The sequence below is a fragment of the Teleopsis dalmanni genome, chromosome 1 (assembly GCF_002237135.1).
Source record: "Teleopsis dalmanni isolate 2A chromosome 1, ASM223713v2, whole genome shotgun sequence".
In the NCBI taxonomy this organism is placed as follows: Eukaryota; Metazoa; Arthropoda; class Insecta; order Diptera; family Diopsidae; genus Teleopsis; species Teleopsis dalmanni.
This window is the reverse complement of record NC_051846.1, coordinates 179,547,503-179,562,325: the sequence shown is the minus strand read 5'-3', so window position 1 is coordinate 179,562,325 and position 14,823 is coordinate 179,547,503. Positions and strand designations below refer to the sequence as shown.

Sequence of the window (14,823 nt, the reverse complement as noted above, 5' to 3'; positions counted from 1 at the left end):
TAATACATAAACACAAAAATATATCAGAATTTTGTGACTTTCATTATTTCAGAATTATATTCTAAAGAAATCCATATCTATAGCAATCCATATTCTTATATGCAATATTTTCAACAACTTTACTTAAGTACTGTCTTTATTTAGAAAGTAGACCAACTCTTCTAACTTATCTTTTGCCATAAGTTTCAAGGTTCTCCTATGTTTCTAAAGTTTCAATATCAAAATTCTATCTAATATTAGTAGCATTACAATATTACAACAGAGGCCTGCATAATATTTTGAGAATTTTGTGACCGCATAGAATTTCAAATATAGAACTATTTTAACGAACAAACCAAGAAGAAAGATAACAACAATCAATTAAGCGTCGAAAATATAATCGACTTGGCCACACTTTTCGAAAGACGTATGACAAAATATGCCACGAAATTCCCAAGGCAACAGATACAGAAGAACAATATGTAGCAGCTGGAGAAGTACGATAACAAAGTACGTTATATTGCTGGAGATAGAAATAGTTGGAGTTTCTATGTAAGAATTCTATGCTCCGAATGGAGTACAACTAATAATACAATAATATTAATACGAATATAGAAATACAAAAATATATCATAATTTTTAAGTTTTTATTATCTGTGGATAATATCTACAAGAGGTCCGCATCTATCCCCTTAATCCCTCGACAAATTCCCCACTGTCTATTGCTTTGAAATCAACGAAACCAATTTAAAATTTAATTTAATTAATTGTTGCTTAACATTTTTAAACACCCAAGGTTTTTTGAAAGGCCTTTTAAAATAAATTTTTAGATTTTCTTTTAATGAATTGCAAAAAAAAAAAAAAAACAATACACGAATACCATATAAAACTCACATATGTGTACTCGTTGATGCTACCGCATGAGTATCTTTTGTCAGTGACTTGTCTAGTCTGATGCCTAATGATAATTGCCAAATCTGTCTATATATAGCTGAAGAATATATCTATGTCTGTATAGACATAGACGTATATAGGGGAATACTACTACGAAATTGTGTTGGAACACATTTTAAAAATTACATGCTGCTAATTTCGTATATGAAAAATGAAACTACAACTTTTTTATGCTCCTTATATGACGACTATTTTGCTATTTTATTGTTTCAAAGAATTTTTCATTATAAATTTTTCATTCTTTCCGGTAGTTTGAGTCATCACAATTAATATATAAATTTATGTTAAATTGTTTATTTTTTCCCTTTCATTTTATTTTCATATTTTCATATAATATTTTATTGTTTTATATGGTTATCATGTTTCAATGAATTAAATCGGATTTTTTTTGACAGATGAGTTAATTCTAATTAAAAAAAATTAATAAAACAGATTTAATGCATGTTTTATTTACACAGCATGAATGTCATATTTAATATCTGCTTTATGTTTTATAAATTACATGAAAAATATATTCATTTTATTTATTCATTTAATCAAATCAAAAAACTATATACTTTGATAATGTTAAATATTTTTAATATGTGTTCCATTAAATAATTCTTGTTTATTAGTGCACATATACTTAGTATGTATGTTAAGTGATTAATGTTAAATATAGCATATATGCTCCTTTGCCTTAAACCTAAAAATAGTAGCTTGTGTTCTTAACTATACGAAAATATTTTAATTTTTATTTTAATTTAAATATATAAAATCTTGTTCATATGTGCTGTTTGCTCTTTTGCTTTTGCGCTAATGTTAGTAGCTTGATAAATATATAAAATGTTCCCTGCGTATGCCTAGTTCCCCGCAGACCACTAGACTGCAAATATGTTTACTAAGATACACACTTTTGTGAGTATTTTCCATTGTAAAAGTTAAAATTGTAACATAAATATATAAATATATTCATATATATATGTAACAATATGTGAATATACATATATATACATATATATATATAATATAGAAATAGTGATATATATTATTTTCTCGGTTAGTAAGAGTTTTTAAAAACATGTAAAAATGGTGTTAGTAGCCTATGTGAAACCAATACTTAAATAAATAAATTCTTTTGATATATGTATGTAAGAATACAAATAATATATAATAAATTTCGAGGCTTATAGTAGCTCTCTTAATAAAAATTTTTGTTTAAATAGAATAAATATTTTTAAAAATTTAAATAAATCATTATTGGATTATTATCGACAACAAAAAAAACGTATTCATTAACTTAATTATATATGTATATTAGTAAAATATTGAAATAGTTTGGTTAAGTATCTAACCACTCCAAAAATATCATCGTTGAGTCAATGTGCCTGCTTGTTCGACATATATGCTTACAAAAAGGATGTCCTCATGTTAGCAGTTCTTCTAATGTCGAAAGAGAGGGCGCTGTCTAATAAAAATATATTTCTTTCTAAATTCTAATTATATTCTCTTCTACTTTTAAAAATAATTAATTAACAAGTAACCAATACAAACTTGAAAAAACTTTAACCCAATTAAATAGATAAAATTAATATGAATATAAGTGTTAAAATATAAGTATAAAATTAAGCAAATAACATAATTTTCTTTATAATCTTCATAATGAATAATAAATAATCTTTTGATTTGCATATATAAACATATATACATACATATATATATATGCATATATGTTTTTAGTGTTTAGTGTTATTTACAAAATTATGTATATATAGTTTTATATAGTAATTCTTGAGATGTAAGTTATTTCTCTCTTTTATATGAAAATGTTAGTTTTTTTATGTTAATTATCGTCTCTCGCAATTTTTATACACATTTCGGATTCTTAATTATTTTTAGCAAATTAGAAGCATTTTTGTTTTGGTGTTTTTTTTTTAAATTTGCTTTAAGCATATTACATAAAATGTTTAGTATTTAAAAAACATATTAGTTTTAAAAACATAACAAAGTTATATGATGATGTATTCATGTAAAGATAGATTGATGGTTTTATCATTAATAAATAAAAATCTCCGATTTCAGTTTTTTCTAATTTTTTTCATTTTTTTCATTTTTCTTTTTAAAATATTTATGTGTAAAAATTTATATCGTTATATAATCAACTAAGAAACTAACTACCAAAGTTGAATATTGACATAAAATACTTTTTAATATTATTTCAAAATTTCAAAAATTCAAAAATTCAAAACATCTATGGTTTACCTTAGTTCTTGGTCTGTTTGCGATATCGATTTTGTTGGAAAATTTTTTACAACAAAACTAGCAAAATAAGGAAATATATAATAAGTTTAAATTATTTAAAATTATAAATTTACATAACAAAATAGTTTTTATTAATAATTCTTTTTTTTTCTGAAATTAAAATAGAAATTCTTGTTTTGTTTTTGTTTTCACGAATTTTTTTTTTTTTCTGCATTAAAATTTACATTTAAAGACAATAACCTTATGCTGCTTCTTCCTCCTCTTCTTCACCCTTGCCTGTAAGCATTTCAATGAGGGCTTGTGTATCGATTTGGTTCTTATCATCAATGACCATTTGATCGAAGGCATCATCGACTTCCTTCATGGTGAATTTGTCACCGAAGCTCATGAGCATTTCACGGAATTTATCACCATCGATCAGACCATCATTATCGAATGTTTTGAAGGCAGCAATGACAACTTCATCTTCATCGTTGGCACCAGATTGAGCCATGCGATTGGCGAACAAGGTCAACAATTGTGTGAAATTGATTGGACCAGATCCTTCACCCAACATAGAGTCCAATTCTTTGTCGTTAGCGATCTTGCCGACGGAATCGAAGGCGGCACGCAAATCATTTTTGCCAATAATGCCATCCTTATCAGCATCCATTAGTTGGAAAGCCTATAATAAAAATAGAAAGAAAGAAGAAAATTTATTAGTTAATAATTAATAATTAAAGATAATAATAATATTGTGTAATATAATTATTTGGATTATATGGAAAGAAGAAAAATTCTATTAAACAGAACAAATTCGAATAAATAAATAAAAGAATAAATTAGAAGACAAATACAAAAAGATAAACAAAAGTTGGAACAGAAACATAGAAAGATAAATGGATAAACAAATATCTAAAATAAGAAGAGATAAAAATGATAGATAAAAAAAAACGAATGAAAACATAAACAGTTGACTTCATTATTGAATATATATAAAAGAGAATATATTTAGGTAAAGAGATTAAGAACAAACAAATGAACAAATTGATGAATACATTAATAGAAAGAGGTTTAATATAGAAACATGAAGTTATAACTGAATAGATTTATATAAAGGTATACCAAAAAATTTTAAGAAAAACTAGTAAAAAAGAGAGATTGTTAATCAGTTGAGAATATAATACCCTCTAAAGGCAATTGAATTAAATACCTACATTATATATAAACAAATACCTAGCCATAGCGGTTAAAGTGAAATATTGTATAAATTGGTGAATATATTTCTAAATATACAAAAAGATAGATAGACCTTGTAAAAAAATGCACTGCTAAAAAGTAAAAATAATAACAAAGCTGATTATTATTAGCTTATTATTATTATTATTTCATATTATTTATGATTATTAAGTTAGAACCTGATGAAGATCAATTGGATTCTCTGGGTCCTATAGATTGATTTAAAAGCATTTAAAGCTATAATAAAGTCTACAATACTTTTCAAGGGAGATTTTAAAGTTGACTGAACTTTTTTTAAAAAGGTAGGTGATTGTAAATCTTATCTTATCTATCTTATTACATTTTTAAAAACTAAGAACGTGATATTTGAAATGGTTTCAGTAGCTATTACAATGCTATGTTATCAGCTATATCATGTTATACGAATTAATTAATATTAAAATCAATACCTGTAGCTTTCATTAAACAAATAATGAAACAGATAAACAGATTCCCTTCGAATGGCCAAAAGTTAGTAGCGGCAGACATATCCACCTTAGTAGTAGACTTGTCGCCCCCAAATAACTTGTGGAACAAAATAAAGCCGTTTTGTGTGCTCAAATCTGGAATCTCTGAGTTAGATTCAAACAAATTTTTGATTAATTAAATCTTTCACTGAATATTTAAAGGGAAAGGGAAATTTTATTTAAAATATCTATAAATGTTTTATAATGTCTTGTCAATGCCTAATGCAATTCTTAAAACCTTGCTATTAGAAAAAGAATATAATCTTATTGAAGTTGGAATTCACAAAATATTTACAGTCTTTTAAAATATTTTTTTCTGCAATAGAAGAACAGATCTCACAATGGGTCACTACTAACAAAACTATAATGTATTAACAAAACCTTAAAGTTAGTTAACTTTATCTCATTTATCTAACAAATACCTTATATCTTTTAATGATGTTATATATTTTGTCATTATTTGTATTTATATACTCACTTCCTTGAATTCAGCAATTTGTTTTTGCGAGAAAACAGAGAACACACTGGAACCAGCGCGCTTTGATTTCTTTGAGCCGCGTGAGCCACCTGACGCTCTCTTTGAACCAGTTGTTGAGGCTGGTGCTGGAGTTGCAGCTGGTGCTGGGGTTGCTGCCTCAGATGCAGCTTCAGAAGCGGTTTCAGAAGCACCTCCCTCTTCCTTGGTCTTCTTCTTCTTGATCTTCTTCTTCTCATCGGCCTATTTCAAAAAAATAAATTATTTTTAATAAATTGTATATACTAAATTTAATTAGAATTCATTTGATTAAGCATATATATTGTATATCTCTTGACATATATATATCCATATAGAAATATACTATATATACTTTGTATGACTTGCATATAAGCCATGTTTTATGCATTCAACAGAAATATATTTTTATATATAGGATACTTTTAAGTTCAGGATGCAAAAGTGGATATTAAATTTAACTTATTTTTAAAAAAATATTAAATCATTTTTTGCTATACAAGAATTACTATTTAATTTATTAATAATATAAATTTATATTTTATTTCAGACTTTGTGACTTATCTTATGTACACAGGTAAGTTCAATTACTGTATATAATATAAATTTGTTTATATATAGATAATTTATTTTATACGCATTAGTTATATTTTTTAATAGCTTTTTCTTAATTGTTTCATATTGATATAATTTATTTAAAATATAAAATAAAATACTATTCGAATATAGAATAAAAATATTTCTACATTTTATATTATTCTAATATCGACGATTTGCATTAAATAAGTCAGTTCTTTGTTTTCCATATATTTTTCTTGAGCTCCATATAACTTTCTTTTTATTTTCGAATTAATAATTAAAATATAATATTTTTAATTTAATTGAAAGTAACTGAAACTAAAAAAAATGTGTTTATATATAATATATAATGTTTCTAACTATTCAAATATCTTCAGAACTGATAATACACTATTATATAAAAAATAATAAAAATATTTTTGATTAATATTTCTTCTCAACTCCTGATATAAGGGTATAAAATTGTAGATTCTTCAGAACTGATAATACACTATTATATAAAAAATAATAAAAATATTTTTGATTAATATTTCTACTCAACTCGTGATATAAGGGTATAAAATTGTAGATTCATATACTAAAATAATAACATAATAAAAAAATTTATTTTCATAATACCTAAGATAATTTTCACTGACTATATTGAAAAATTTAATTTGGGTAAACTATAGACATATGTTTTCTATTTTCTTTAATACTTATTTAATTTTCCTATAACCCATATAATTATTTTAGAATTTTGGGTCAATTAATTTAGGTTTCTTCAAAAATTGTTTGTTCTCCAAAAATATTTATGCTCCTCGGCTTTTATGATATATATATAAAAAAACATTTTGAAAAGCATTTATTACAAAATGCAATAAAAGTTTAAATAATATCTGACTCAGTCATTATAAAATTATAATGATCATTAAATATTATAATTAAGACATCAAATATTAACATTAAAATATTACACCTACAACTAAATTTCTTAATGAAATTATATTATATATTACTAATGATTGATCATCAAGAAGAAATAAACAAATATTTCTTGACTATCTCTAAATAGTCTCTTGATATTTACTATATGTGTATTATTTATTATAACCCCGCTTCAGGCACATAAAAATATTATATGTGTTATTTATCTAAATATATAGTCTTGTGTTACTTTCTCTATTGCTATTTATTATATCAAAATTAAATACTTTGTATTGGAAAAACCGGAAAAAGAATATAATCTTATAGAAGTTCGAACTCGCAAACTATCACTATCTTTCAAGCTGTTTTTTGCTCTAATAGAAGAAGCGATCTCGCAATGGATCACTACAAACAATACTATACTGAATTAACACGATACAAAAATTATAGTATTGTGTTACTTTCTCTATTGCTATTTATTATATTAAAATTAACTACTTTGTATCGAAAAAACCGTTTCTTGCGGTGATTATTCAATATATAATGAGATCATGACATTCACTAAAAGCAGACCACCTTGACGTGTATAGATAGAAAAAATGTATATAGTATAGTCATTGTAAAATAATTATGAATGTATTTAAATCCAAAAAAAAAAATATTTATATGACTTTGTATATATTTATTTTTAGTCAAGTAGTGTTTTTCAAATTTTCTATTATTATTTAAATTAAAATCGAAAATAATAAGGTTTTGTTGAAATGGAAAGAAAGTGTTTTCAAAATCTTCCATTACTATTTTGAATGGAATTGTTTAAATGGTGCTTTTAAGAAAACCTTATTATTATTATCTCAGATGAATTCATTAAAAGTGTTTGGAATAGTATTATTATTAAATTATTAGTTAATTAATAATGAAACTATTATTAATTTTAAGTGAATTTATATATTTAAATTTAAATAAATCTAATTAAATTAGTTTTAAAATTAACATTCTTAAGTAAATGTTAAAAACGTTTTATTTATCTCATTTAGATAATTTTCTACGAAAAATGAGTGAAGTTTTTATTATATTCCATGTGTGTTATATATTCAATATATTTGTATAAAAATATTTTTTTTTATATAAAACAAGTGTTTATACACAAAAGTTTTTATTAATACCTTTCCTTTTTATTATTTATTTTATGTAAAATATTTTGAAAATTTTCGTGAAAGAATTAAAAATTTGAACTGAATATATATGTGTATTTTCAGTTCTATTTTTAAAATTATTTTAGGTATATATCTGCAAGTGGGTATGTCTGTCTCTCTCTCTTTTATTCTCAACTAATTGTGTCTAGAGTTATTGAGGTATTGAGTTACTATGCCGCCGATTACTGCGCAACACATTTTCTGGCAACTATTTATGGATCGCGAAAAAAACAAACTAAATACTAAATATAGGCACAAGTATCTGAACACCCCACACAAATTTCAGCGATTCAATTAAATTAAAATTTAGCACCTTTGTCTTTAAATCTTTTAAAATTCTTTTAATGTTTTTTTTTTTCAATTATAATTTTTTTTTTTGAATGAAAAAAAAAATCTCAACACATTGCACAATGCTTAAATAAATCAATATTTAATTGAAATTATTTTTTGGCAGCATTTTATATTTTTTTTTTGGAAATATTTTTAAAACAATATATAACTCATAAGTCTTATATAACTTTTGTTTTAAATTTTCTTTAAAATTGAATTGAATAATAATATTATAAAAACTTCAAATATTTTGGCACTGAGTCACTTTAAGTTTATTTTAATATTATTCTTGGAATTTATTTCAAACATTTGCACATTTTCTTCAAACTATTTTTTTTTATATTTTTTTTTAATTTTAACAAACATAAATCCACCTTCGCATCCTTATATTCGTTTCATAGCTACTTATCCATGCATAGTGTATACTGTAGTCTGGTTAATCCTTACCATGATGCTTAACTTTTGATTCGGTGTCTATACGGATCGAGCGGTCAGAGCACACTGAGTGGTCTGGCTGATTTTATCATCAAGACAATGATGTTTTAAAAGAATTTCTTGCTGTGCAGTTTAAAAATAATACACAAATACAACTGCGTCCATATAAGCATATGGGGCATACATTTTGACTTGTACCTACAAACATATATACAAACATGTATATATAAGATATGTATATGGAATGCTGTATAGTGGTTTTATATAGTGATTCGAATCGAATAGGTCTATTTAAAAATATTGTATAGCCAGTGAGTGTACAATACAATAAATACATCTGTGGTATGGCTTCAACTTAAAAAGTTCTCCCTACTAACAACAATATCAGCACATTCCATTAGTGTCGATACATACGGTGAAAGTGTTTTTTATAAATTTTTCCCAAATTGCCGATTTGTTTTTCTTACATAAATTTTTATGTTTCTGCTACAAATCGCCTTGAACTATTTGCTACAAGTCGATATCGAGCATTATGTTGCGGACCGAATTAGAGAAACTGATAATGGCACATATGTGCCAAGGTGACAAAATTTACGGAGTTTCCTTAAAGTGTTCAGAACGCAGGCGGCATATTATCTCAAGTGTTGGGTTACTGGCAAAACTTATCCGTAATTTTAGCAGTCACACACATTTCAGTAGTCACATACACACAAATTAATGACGTGAATGATTATGCAAAAAATAGTCGTTCCCTTTGACAAATTTTTCATTGTCCAAACATTTTACCAGCTCATCGCTGTGTTGTTGATTCTACTATAGAAACTTTTTTTCATAAGTTTGGCAACTCTGCATACAGCATTTGTATTAAATAATACCTGTAAATTCTTAGACATACACATTTATATGTTTATACATATAAAAGATATAATATATAAGAGTTTTATTTCTTTCGCATCTGTATGTGTGTGTGTATCTGTGGAAATAATAAGATACTTTTGCAAGGCGTTTTGGCTATTGCAACATTAGAATATCTTACGCAGTGATAAATTAAACAAAAATCTCAATAATACGCAAGCAATACAGTCATCTTTGTATATAAAGGCCGCTTTTAGCATTTTTCAAAAACTTTTATGCGGAAAAATAGAAATTATAAACTCAAACCAAAAAAAAAAAAATATTCTAATTAAAAAAACAATTACGATAACATGCTTTTGAATGCTATTGACGTTAAAATATTTCTAATAGTGTTTAATAATGATATATGATAATTGTACTATATACTATATGTGTTAATATATTTGGTATACATAAGAACTTAATTTACTACAAGCGTTAAAAAAAACTTATTATTGAATAATATTATAGATGAATAAATAGTACATATTATTTAGTACAACATATTCCACTTATTTGACCCTAGTTGGGAGAAGAGCATAATAGAAGAAGAAGAATATTCTACTTACGAAACAGCATTTTAAATTTAATAGATTTATTTAGTTCAAATGAAGTATATTACTTCATTTAAACCTTAATACTATTAATACATAAAGTCGAACAAACTAGACATGATATCCTCAAGGACCTCAAGATTGACCCGATCAAAAAATATATAAATAATAGAGCCCTGAAATTATTGACGAAAACTGATAGCCTTATCAGCACCCCGTTATCGAATCTCAGAACAGTTACAGGCTCCTCAGTAAGGTATGCAGATTCAGATCTTCAGAGGTCAATTATTGCTTAGTCTGATGAATTGATAAACAATAATTTAATCAAAGCGTAGAGAGGGGTTATGAAGAAACCTCCCAGTAAATAGAGAGTAAAAGTGCTCAAGTGCACTGATTCAACTAGCTTCAACATATTAGACATGAATAAAAAGTTAAATTGTAAATATTTATACTACTTCCTTCAAAGTAGTCACCTTGTGATGCTACGCACTAATGACAGCATCGTATGCGGTAATAATAATAAACGCTCTTTAGAATACCTTTTTAAGTATTAGCCTCACCTAAATTTTTGATTTCAACTTTTTCCGCTTGAATAGTTTTTTTGACTTCGGAAAATGTAGATAAGGGCCATGTTATGTAGAGTGTGGCCCGTCATGGTCTCGTCAAAATTATATCTTTTAGGCTTCCACAAAAAGGCATGCCATACAGAGTATCACAGAAATTGTAATAATTTACTTGTAAAAGACACAAAAGGTGACATTTATTACTGAATACCACTGTTTTCCCTAAGTGACGAGACATAGATAGCCTCGGGTCCCATGACCAAATTTGAACGGACATATTAGATTTTCTCTCAATCTTTTAATTTGCATCGAAAACAACAACAATTTTGCTCATGACGAGCCCTTGACTATATAGATACATAATATGGCCCTTAGTCGCAATGTGCCATATTAGGTGTTTATAGTAGGTATTTATAGCATTACAGTTAAATTATGTTTCATGACAAGAATATTGGATGAGCAAAACTGTATCTGACTTTTAATTGACTTATTTACGAAATTTTATTACTATGAAAGTTGTAGTACTCCTTATTTTCTGTATAATTTTTAATTTATATAGATGATAAAAAAAAACAAACACAATGCTTTTACTCCTTATTGTCTATTTGACCAAGTGATAAAAATTTTGAATGCATCGTTCTAATAGAATCTTTTGATTCAATCGTTAATCATATATCCATTACTTATTGGCATTTATAATGCATTAGAATGAGTTCAAGATCACTGAATTCATTAAGAAATTGTTTAGCGGATTATACCAAACACAATATGTTTAATTTTACTTTCATTCATTAATATCTGTTAATTAATATATATTAATTAAAAACATATATTAATAAATATAATATGTATTAATAAAATATATATATTAATATATTAATTGAGCAAAAAAGAGACTTTGCAGATAGTTAACATATTTTTCTTAACTACAGGAACGAAATTTTCTAGTTTTTGTGAATAAATTTATATTGAATATGATGCATCAAGAGAATGAAATATAGTATTTAAGTATATTGTATGATAACCAAATCTACATAATAATTCAATTTTTAAAATGCCTATTAGGTACTATAATTATCTATTATAACAGCAAAGTAATCAGATATTACATTGAAAATTTTGCGCACTAATGAGTATTCAATATCATGGTTTATCGGTTATTAATTAAATGTTTGAACTGCATAATTATAACCGCGGTTATCTACTCGTATCATATCACCACACAAGTTAGTTCATGAATCCTATCTAAATTCGAAAAGGAACCAGTAGGCATATGTAATGTAGTTTAAATGGAATCCTACAAATATTGTATTATATATTTTATGTATTTTATATATTTTTAATTTTTATATATTTAAATAAACTTCTCAACGAACTTTCTTGACACATTCCTGCATTACATTAACATTATAAACAGATTCTAAATTCGTAATAAATTATTGGTGTGGTTAATGTTAAAAATAGTATAGAAAATGAGCAGAAAAATATGAGGAAAATATGTAAAATATATATAAATAAAAAAAATGAATAAAAATTAAATGAAACTAAGTTTCTGTGGTTAACCGCTCGTAAAACACTCCAATTGGAATCAGCAGTTTACATTAAAATAACTCATATATTATATACACATTGGTTCCATATCGGATAATTTATTCTATTATGTTTACGTACTGACTGTTTACGACTGTTGATTAGTTGGGTTGAATTATCTTTAATACTCGTCTCGTTAAGTATTGAAAATGGACCCAAATATTTTCCACTTCAGAGACCAATGGAAAATTGAAGATCTCTAAACTTCAATAATATACCAATAGTACTGCTACTTCACAATCAAAATATATAATAATATATAATATAGTGACGACATAAAATGATAACCATTTAAAAAAATTTTGCATTTATATGATAATTGAATATATGTGAATGCTTTTAACGACATTATTTCTGGGTTTTCTTTATTTAAGTTTATGAAATATCTGTTTTAAATCAACTACTTTTAACATTAAACTTAACTAATATAACCCTGAGTCATATTTGCTTCATCCACTCAACTTAAGTCTGGATTATTATGAGATCAGTAGAGCACCTATGCCGCACTGACATTTAAAAGACCTCAACGGCAAATATTTAGACCTTTATCGAAAGACGGAATGTTTTTTGTTATATTGTCTAAAAATATTGCAGTAGGAATATTGTAGTAGAAATATTAAGATTAATGAATTAAGATTAGCTCAATATTATTAGATATTTGTAGAACTTTATGTCGCTCAACGGTGTTATTTTAGAAAATAAACATTACTTAATCGATTATTAGCATAATTAAGATATAAATTGAAAAAATCACACTGCATATGAATTGAGTTGATACCAATTACTTCTCATTTTATTTCACTGATGTATGCAGTGAATGTATAACTTAATTGAAGTCTGTATTTTCGTGTACCTTACGAAGAGCAAAATCCAAAGTGACAGCTTATAGCATCAAAAAAAAAAAACTTATACAGTATTATAATTAAAAATCAGTTCTGTTTATATAGAAATTTCCGTAAGTTCACTTACGGTCTGAATGTGAAACCAATGCTATATGACAATTCATAAGATCATACTTACTATTTTTAGGTAATCAAGCAAAAATTCCTTTATTGCAAAACAGAAAATCATTTTGTTAATTAAGACTGTGTTCTTGGCACCTATGTGTTTATTATTTATTCTAAAATAAATTTATTTTTAATAAAGCTTTAATAAAACTCTCAAGAATAAAAATTTTTTACTGTTATACATTTTAAAACTCCTTTCAGCCAACATAAAAATAGTATTAAACTTAACAAGTTCTAAACGACATAAAATAGATTTTATTAAATAAATATATTTAAATCTCAATAGTTTTCTTATTTTTGCATATTTTTCTTGATATAGCTTAATAAGCTCTAAACGATGTAAAATAGATTTTATTAAATAAATATATTTAAATCTCAATAGTTTTCTTATTTTTGCATATCTGATATTATTATTAAATATTCTATGTTAATCCTTTAAGCCACCATAAAATAGTATTAAACTTAATAAGCTCTAAACGATGTAAAATAGATTTTATTAAATAAATATATTTAAATCTCAATAGTTTTCTTATTTTTGCATATCTGATAGCTTTAGCTCTAATATAAATGCAATAGAAGCATGTTAAATTCTAAATAAATTAATATTAATGAAATAATATTAAAGAAAAATATAAGAAAATTAAAATTGAATAAATTTAACATACACTCCAAGAATTTGTTTAAAAATCATTTCAATTCATAAAACTAATAGAAATTTTCCAGCAAGCTTTTAAATATTTTTCTTAACAGATCCGGGCATTTTCTTCTAAAACAAAAGAAACACAGCATCGTTTGGACCAAGAAATGCTCTACTAGTTGCTTATTTAAATGCCATGAAAAAAAAGCACGGGGGGCAAGAGTAAATGGAAGAAATTTAATTTATAAAAACTTTTAGAAAAATGCTGAAATGCTGCCAAGAGTAAAACACAAGGCAAGAATATAAAAATAAATATTAAAATAAACATAAAATTATATTTTTAAATGCATTATAAGCCTAAAAATATGCAAAATGGTGTCAGATAATGGTGTAGAAACAATATTTAGACTGAATGAAATATTATATAGAGATGATTATGAATTCAGAGTTAAGTGGAAATGTGTACAAATTTAATTTTTCTTATTAGCATTTGTACTATATATAAAAAATCTAAAAACATCACTTAGTTATAATTAAGGAGATGGTAATTATTTGATACAGTTTGTTTGCTGTGAAGATAGAGTAACGTCTATACGTTACATACAAATTGTGTTGTTAAAATATCTTTAAAATATTTCATCGAAACAGCTTTAATTGTATATTAATTTTCTCTGGTATGTGGTAAAAATGCCTGAGTGATATTTAGTCAATGGTGACAGCATAAATTTACTTCGGTGTTGGTTC

The 14,823-nt window shown here is 25.3% G+C and overlaps 1 protein-coding gene across 1 annotated transcript; it reads right to left on the bottom strand.

Annotated features, from left to right (window-relative positions):
- Positions 1-3,348: 3,348 nt before the first annotated feature.
- Positions 3,349-8,953, bottom strand: LOC119670459 (myosin regulatory light chain 2). Its single transcript, XM_038080725.1, has 3 exons — positions 8,847-8,953; positions 5,377-5,616; positions 3,349-3,838 (listed from the first exon to the last, which is right to left on the bottom strand). Exons 1-3 carry the CDS (start codon positions 8,847-8,849, stop codon positions 3,416-3,418), a joined length of 666 nt encoding a protein of 221 aa, XP_037936653.1. The 5' UTR covers positions 8,850-8,953; the 3' UTR covers positions 3,349-3,415.
- Between the last annotated feature and the right edge of the window lie 5,870 nt (positions 8,954-14,823).